The sequence below is a fragment of the Trichechus manatus genome, unplaced genomic scaffold (genome assembly GCF_000243295.1).
Source record: "Trichechus manatus latirostris isolate Lorelei unplaced genomic scaffold, TriManLat1.0 scaffold00186, whole genome shotgun sequence".
NCBI classification, from domain to species: Eukaryota; Metazoa; Chordata; class Mammalia; order Sirenia; family Trichechidae; genus Trichechus; species Trichechus manatus.
The window spans coordinates 4,867,688-4,876,124 of record NW_004444122.1 but is presented as its reverse complement, the minus strand read 5'-3'; the positions used below and the strand labels follow the sequence as shown (position 1 = coordinate 4,876,124).

Below are 8,437 nucleotides of genomic sequence, written 5' to 3'. Positions count from 1 at the left end.
GTGTCATGCCAATTGAGCTAGATGTTCCCCAAGACCATGGTCCCCAGAGCCCTCCGTCTAGCAACTCAGTCCCTCGGGGAGTTTGGATGTGTCCATGGGGCCTCCATGACCTTTCCTTGTACAGGTTGTGTTAGTTTCCCCTGTATTGTGTAGTCTCACCCTTCACCCAAGATACCACTTATCTATTGCCTATTTAGTATTTCCCCCCCACATCTTTACTTTTTAACACTTTAAAGAGGTCTTTTATAGCAGATTTTCCCAATGCAATACATCATTTGATTTCTTGACTGCTGCTTCCATGGGCCTTGTTGTGGATCCAAGTGAAATGAAATCCTTGACAACTTCAATCTTTTCTCAGTTTATCATAATGTTGCTTATGGGTCCAGCTGTGAGGATTTTTCAGAAACCCTGGTGGCGTAGTGGTTAAAAGCTATGGCTGCTAACCAAAAGGTCAGCAGTTGGAATCCACCAGGCGCCCCTTGGAAACCCTATGGGGCAGTTCTACTCTGTTCTTTAGGGTTGCTATGAGTCGGAATGGACTCGACAGCAATGGGTTTTTTTTTTGGTGGGGATTTTTGTTTTCTTTATGTTGAGGTGTCATCCACACTGAAGGCTGTAGTCTTTGATCTTTCTCAGTAAGTGCTTCAAGTCCTCTTCACTTTCAGCAAGCAAGGTTGTGTCAGCTGCGTATCTCAGGTTGTCAGTGACTCTTTCTCCAATCCTGATGCCGCATTCTTCTTCAGATAGTCCAGCTTCTCGGATTATTTGCTCACTGGCGTGACTATAATTAAAAAGACAGATAATAACAAATGTTGGCAAGGATGTGGAGAATTTGTAACACTCGTACACTGCTGGTGGGGATGTATAATGGTACAGCCTCTTTCAAAAACTGACATTTCTTCAAAAAGTTAAGCATAGAGTTACTGCATGACCAAGCAATTCTACTCCCAGGTATATACCCAAGAGAAATGAAAACATATGTCCACACAAAAATTTGTACACTATTCATACAAGTTTTATCATAATAGCCAAAAAGTGGAAACAACTCAAATGCCCATCAACTGATAAATAGATAAATAAAATGTGGTATATCCATACAATGGAATATTCTTTGGCCATAAAAGAGGAATGAAGTAGTGATACTTCTTACAACATGAATGAACCTTGAAACCATCATGATGGAAAAGATTTTTTCAAGTATAAAATTAAAAACAAATTATAAGAAAAATTAATAAGTATTAAATAACTGTTATGGATTGAATTGTGTGCCCCAAAAATATGTGTTGTAAATCCTAACCTCTGTGCCTGTGGTTATAATCCCATTTGGGAATGAATTGTCTTTGTTATGTTAATGAGACAGGATTAGTATAGGGCGTGTCTTAAGTCAATCTCTTTTGAGATATAAAAGAGATTAAACAAGCAAGGGAAAGAAGCAGAGATGGGGGAAGATTGATGCTAAGCCACATGGAGATCTCCAAGGAGCCAGTAAATAAGATGAAGAGACAAGGACCTTTCCCCAGAGCCGAGAGAGAGAAAACCTTCGCCTAGAGCTGGAGCTCTGAATTTGGACTTCTAGCCTCCTAAACTGTGAGAAAATAAATTTCTGCTTGTTAAAGCCACCCACTTGTGGTATTTCTGTTATAACAGCACTAGATAACTAAGACAATGACTACTTAAACATTTTAGAACTACTCACCAACTTTTTTCTTTTTTTCTGTAATTGAACTCCTCTTAGCATTCAAGCCACCATTTTTGCTCGCAGCAGAAAAACCAGAGTTTTTGGACACTTCTGGTTTTAAGTGTAGTCATTTCTGGACTTAACCAGTAACTAGTTGCCACCGAGTCGATTCCAACTCATGGTGACACCATGTATGTCAGAGTAGAACTGTGCTTCATAAAGTTTTCAATGGTTGAGTTTTCAAAAGTAGATCACCAGGTCTTTCTTCCAAGGCACCTCTGGGTGGACTTGAACTTCCAACCTTTTGGTTAGCAGCTAAACGTGTTAACCACTTGCACCACCCAAAAACTCTTATTTCCAGACTTAAGCTCTGTCAGCTCAAGATTTGTCCTGCCCTTCTCCGTTTTCCACAGAGGCAGTCTAAGTTCCAAAGGAGGAAAGGGGAAAGGAGAAATTCAAGTTCTTCCTGGCTCTGAGGGAGAGGCGTCTGATACCCCGGGCTGTACTCCGATCCTCTCTGTCTTCCCCTGGGGAACAGCTGGTTCCTCTGTGACTGGTCTTTGGCTGTCCTGCCTCAGTGCGTGATCCAGGTGCACACAGCCTGCGTAACTGCCCAGGTTTGATACTGCGTTGTGTTTTTGTTCCAGTGTCCTGGACACTGCATGCGTCGTGCTGTGAGGATGCAGCAGCAGCGTCACCCACTTTGTCAACAGCACAATGGCTCTGCAACACCAGATTCCCAGTGTGATGACAGAAGGAGGTACTGGCCTGCCCTGGGGCGCCACACAGTCTCTCCTGTCTCCATCAGTGACGACAACTGCCTGCAAAAATGAATTATTTCAAGTTTCTACCACCTCTTATAACTAACAAACCCAATTAAATTGTGATTTCTTATGGTGTCACCCTCAGTAATATACATCTAAAGTATTAAGTAATATGTACTATTTGTGATTACAAATTATTTGGATATAAACATATGGAAAGAGACAATCCTAAAGGGAAAACAAAGGGTGGTACTGAGAGTAGACAGTTGCTTTTCCTTCTATATGTAAAGTTGGCTAAGCCTAATGAAATTTCTTGTTGCTTTTAATATGCTTACTATATTTAATTGTTGCTTTTCATATGTTTAAGTTTACACATTAAATCTTCCTAATGTTTTGGATAAACTACTTTATAACTTTGTTTATAAACTTTTGATTAGGATATTGGTACAGTAATTTAACAGAAAATAAAACTTTTATCTTATTAAGGGGTTTACATAAGAAGGGAGTTTATTATTCTCTTGCATAAAGTCCGAGCTAGTAGATGCTTTAGGGGTGGAAGAGCTTTGTTCCATGAAGTCATTTAGAGACCAGACTCCTTCCATCTTGTGGCTCCAATATCCCTGAGGACGGTGTTCCTGCCAGCAGAGCCTCCAGGGCATACTAACCAGGGACTTTGCAGTTCTGTCACTTTCTTATTGTATGACCTTAGGCTTCCTGGTCTCTCTAAGCTTAGTTGTCTACAAAATGGGTTATTAACATCCATTTGGATTTATGGTTAAGAAGTTTTTAGTTAGCTTAGTGTGAAGCTCCTAAGCAGCCTGGGTCATAGACGACGCTCAGTAAGTGGTTGTTTCTTCCTCATTCCCATCCTGAGTCTTGCTGAAGAAAAATGGTATGATCTTGACAGTTGGCTTGGTTACCATTTTGAGCCTTCAGAAAGGTTTACAATGTAGAGTCAGCCGCATCTCTTATTCCCCACAACACGATTTCAAGCCAGATTCATTCTCTTCAAACGGGAAATATTTGAAACAGCTGCCCTCAAGCTCAACGGAAAACCTAGTTTCCTGTTACTGAGAAAATAGAGACCACACACAAATTGAAGTGCAGCATCCCAGATATTTTTTTGCATTTATAAAGATATATTTACACACACAAACACATACATAGATTGAAATTTTTTAACACACCATACATATTTTTCTGAAACTTATTTTTTCTATTTAACAGTGTTATAGACTTTTTCTTAGTACATAAAGATTCATTTTATTCTTTTTAATTGTTATATTTAATATTACATCATTCTCATGCTGATGGACATTTGATTCCTTCAGATTTTTTGCCATCACAAACAAATGCTGCAGTAAACATCCTGGAATACATATCTTTGTGCACACAGCGATAAATTACAGGGTAAATTCTTAGATGTAAATTGAATTGACAAGCATGCTCATTTTGATACTACCAAATTACCATCAAAATGTCTATACCAACAGTGTAGGAGAGACCCCCCACCCACTTTTGTCATCAACATTCTATAGGTTTTCGATCTAAAAAATTTTGCTAATCTGGTGGATGAAAAATTATATCTAATTTTATTTTGTATTTCTCAGATTACTTTTTATATGCTTTAGCTGTTTGTATTTTTTTCTTGAACCCAACCACTGTTTTCCAACTCCAGCACCATTACCGAGGCCACCATCTTATCTTACCTGGTCCACTCCCGTAGTCATCTACCTGGTCTCCCTCCATTCATGCTCCTCTCCAATCCAATCTCCACACTGCAGCCAGAGTGATCTTTTCCAAAATGCCATTCTGATCATACCACCACCACAACCCATTCCCCTGCTAGACTAAATCACATTAGAAGCTTCCTTTGCTCTTAGGAAGAAATTGACCAAAATTCTTAATGTGACCTATAAAATACTGCATGGCAAAGTCTTATCTCCCTCCATAGCTTCATCCAAGACCTTACCTCTTTCACTGTTCATATTCCAACTATAGTGGCCTTCTTTTGGTTCCTTGGATATGCTGTACACTCTCATGCAAAGGGTGCAAAATTAAGATGTAGAAAATATGATAGAGAAAATAAAAAGACATGGAGAGATTTTTTTGGGAGATATAATAGCTGATTAGGAGCCCTGGTGGTGCAATGGTTAAGCCCTGAGTTGCTAACTGAAAGGTTGGTGGTTCAAACTCACCCAGTGGCTCTGCGGTAGAAAGACCTGGTAATCTGCTCCTATACAGATTACAGTGTAGAAAACCCAAGGGGCAGTAATACTCTGTCACATGGAGTCGCTATGAGTTGAAATCCACTCAACGGCACCTAATAACAACAACAACAATAGCTGATTAAATTGGGTTTTGGAAAAGAGATATGAAAGAGAAATAGAAGGGTGGAAATTTTAAAAAAGAAATAATAGAAAAAAAAATTCCCAGGACTAAGGTTTCTGCCTCATTCTCTGTTATTTCCGCAAACTGGTTTTCTCTACCTCTCTTGCCTATGTGGCAGAATATGGCCACCACCACTCCAGCCTTCAGGTTTACATGTCTTGTTCCAGCAACCTCCAGATTCCTGGGAGAAAGACAATTATTGAACTAGATCAAATGAAGGTACTCTTCCAGAACGTCATCCTCATGTAGTACAAATATATCTTCCAGAAGTCCTCACCTAGGGAGCAAGGGCAGATACCCCTAACAGGTCCAATAAGGTAGTTCTACCCTGCAGGGTAAATATCTTTTCAAAAGTCAGAGGACATTAACTTTCTGTTCTGTTTTAAAGGCTGAGGAAACCAGAGATAGCTCCCCTTTCCCAGATGATTTTTGATAGCTCCCAACTACAAGTCATGGTGTGACCTAAATGCAAGCCTAAAAGAGCTTCTCTTAGCAGACAAGATTGCCCACATAGAAATGCATACCCATACCAGAATATATCTCAAATGCTTAGAAAACTTCAGGGGTAGTAACACAATTGAAATGGTTTATTATGGGTCATCCTTCCCTTCCTAGTCTAAATTGATCTGCTCTAGCTTATCTGGATAGCATACCTTTTGATGTGTCTGCCCTGACTTGCTGTTGGAAGTCAGTGGAAACTCAGGGTTTGCTTGTCGTCCCTTCTCGTCTGCAGCACATCTAAGCAGGGAATCTCAGCCCCAGGTAGTGAGGAATCTTGTCATTTTCCAGTAAATTCTAGATGCTGTGGCATCGAGATGGAGGGGTTGATCTCTGTCTTAGCTGAAGAGTCTAAGACGGAGACACCCTACATCCATCCACCATCAGTGCGGGAGAAGAATCTTTTCCAGTGGCAAGGAAGTGTTTGCAATGATTCAGCCACATTCTCCTACTGATTTTTTCCCATGTGTGAGAAGAGTGTGAGTTCTTACCGCTGGCTCTTCTCTTGGTGGTAATTTGGTCACTTGTTGATTCCCACCATAGATTAACTTTTTTTTGGCACTGAGGCTGTATTTTGCCCATCTCTACTCTCTCATATCCATGTGCCTTAATTAAAAGCCTTAAATAAATTTTCTTAAATTAAATCTTAAGATTTCTTTCATTTCTTAAATGAGGTCTTCCCCTATCTGTGACAATTTCCAGAACCTTCCTAGTACATCTGGGGCTAACTTGAGTGGAGTGTAGGGTCATTCTTAATGGCTTGAAAATAGTCTATACTCCGAAGTAATCTAGTTCTCTGTATTATGATCATGATTGCATCACTACTTTGCTTAGCCAGCCATGGACAGTGCGAATCCGTTTCCTAATGAATAGGGGCACAATTGTGAAACCTTTTAGTGCATTAAATACATAGTAGAGTAAAAGGCTTGATCCTAGCAAGAGGTAACATCCTGCCTCACCTGTTTTCTGCTTGTTTCATTTCAGACCCCCCACCTTTAGGAGGAACTGCTCATCAGGGGCCTGTGATGTGTGTTGGCGCACAGGCCCCTGGAGGCCCTGTACAGCAGCCTGTGGCATGGGCTTCCAGGCTCGGAAGGTGGACTGTGTGCACAAAACAAGCTGTAAACCTGTGGCTGAGAGACACTGTGGGCAGCAAAAGAAGCCAACTTCCTGGCGGCGCTGTCTTGGGCCTTCCTGTGATAGTACGTACCTCTCTCAGGTATCACCACTACCCCAGACGCTTTGTCCAAACCACACCCTCCTCCATGGTGCCTCCCTCCTCCATGTCATGCCTGAGGGCCACTCAGAATGGGGGTGGTAGCTTGGGACATTAGGAGATGAGCTACTTTGATGTGGACGCAACTCAGTGTTCTTCGGGGCAAAAATAGTTGAACTAGTAGGCTGTCAGTGATACTGATCGTTGCCTTGCTAACAAGCACTGGAAGCCTCTTCTCAGACTTCCCTTGTGCCTGTAGCCTCATCCTCTAAGTCAGGGGTCCCATGAATGGGCTTGTGTAGATTTGCAAATGTCCTGAAATTATATGTAAAATTTAGTATGTATGTGTATATTTCTAGCAAGCAGAGCCACAGCTTTCATAAGTTTTCCAAGAGGTCAAGGACCCCCCAAAAGCTAAGCACTGCTACTCTAAGCACTGAGAGGGGCAGCATGGACCAGTAGGACTGTGAGGTCCCCAGAGAGCAAGGAAAGGCCACTTGGCCTAGCTGACAAGCGAGGCCAATGGACTTCTGACTCATTTCTTCTCACCTGTGATTTCAATTCATAGCTTTTTATAAAATCAAATGATTTTTTGTTAACTAGGTTTCTAAAGTTCTCAGCCTCTAACCTAAAGGTTGGTAGTTCAAATCCACCCAGAGGTGCCTCAGAAGAATGACCTGGCAATCAACTTCCAAAAGATTATAGCCATTGAAAACCTTATGGAGCAGTTCTACTCTGACAAACATAGGGTCACTATGAGTCAGAATTAACTCAATGGCAACTAATTTGGGTTTTTTTTTTTTGGTCTAATGAGCTACATGTTATGGATTTTTTTTTTCCTTTTTGCAGGAGACTGCACAAACACCACTCATTACTGTATGTTTGTAAAGCATCTTAATTTGTGTTCGATAGACCTCTACAAACAAAAGTGCTGCCAGTCATGTCAAGAAGGATAAACGTTTGGCAGGGTCATGATGCTGCTGTGAAGATAAAAGAAAAACCTAAAAGCTCTTTTTCCCACGTGGCTGGTTCAAAAACATGTATCTCTTAAAAGACTGATTCCACGCTCAAACAGAGATTGATGCAAAAACACCACTGTTAAAATGTTGTCAAGTGACATTTTGCCACAGGCGGTTTTTTAATTTCAACTCCTTTAAGCAGTTTATTCCAGGACTAGCAATCATACCTTGGCACGCGTGCCATCGCACTTGGTCCTCATCATGTCCTTCTCACCAGGAAAACACCAAGACCAGGAGTGCATCACCACATGCTGCTTCTTTCTTGGGATTCGTAGACTAGCATAGAGTAGTCCATCCTGGAGACTTGGGAAACATAGCAACCGATGACTTCTTCCTCTCTCAAATTTTAGAGTTTCAACAAGTTTTTAAGGCATTTACACTTTAGAAGCCAGAGCCAGTAGTTGTTAAAAATGTTGGCACTAAGTGGCGCACTTAAGCTCTCAGCTATGAACTGAAAGTTTAGAGGCACCTTGGAAGAAAGTCCTGGTGATCTGCTTCTGAAAGATCACAGCCATTGAAAACCCTATGGAGCACAGTTCTACTCTGACACACATGGGGTTGCCATGAGTCGGAACTGATTCTATGGCAACTGGTTTGGTTAAGTTGAGCCTATGAAAAAGAGGCAATCTTTCTGGACAGGTTTGTGTAACACAGACCGATCCAAGGATTCATGGAGGGGAAGGTGGCATCTTGTCCTTGCTCTTGCACCCAAGGGAGAAAACACAAGTAGATGTGGCAGCCATTTTCACAACTATGGAAATATACCTGTGACCAAATGAGGTGTCATGGAAATCAAAGGAGAGGGAAAGTTAACCTTTTCTACTGATTTTTAAGTAATATTCAAAGCTTTCTTTTAGGAGCTGTGAATAGA

General features: G+C 41.2%; 1 protein-coding gene across 1 annotated transcript in view; it reads left to right on the top strand.

Annotated features, from left to right (window-relative positions):
- The window catches only part of ADAMTSL3 (ADAMTS like 3), a gene marked incomplete at its 5' end in the record, with an annotated part of 256,278 nt that extends 248,756 nt beyond the window's left edge, over window positions 1-7,522 (top strand). The window contains 3 exons of the mRNA XM_023741699.1: window positions 2,326-2,438; window positions 6,316-6,550; window positions 7,460-7,522. Of these exons, the coding sequence (XP_023597467.1) occupies window positions 2,326-2,438; window positions 6,316-6,550; window positions 7,460-7,522 (411 nt within the window). The remainder of the gene's footprint in view (window positions 1-2,325; window positions 2,439-6,315; window positions 6,551-7,459) is intronic.
- Window positions 7,523-8,437: the final 915 nt, after the last annotated feature.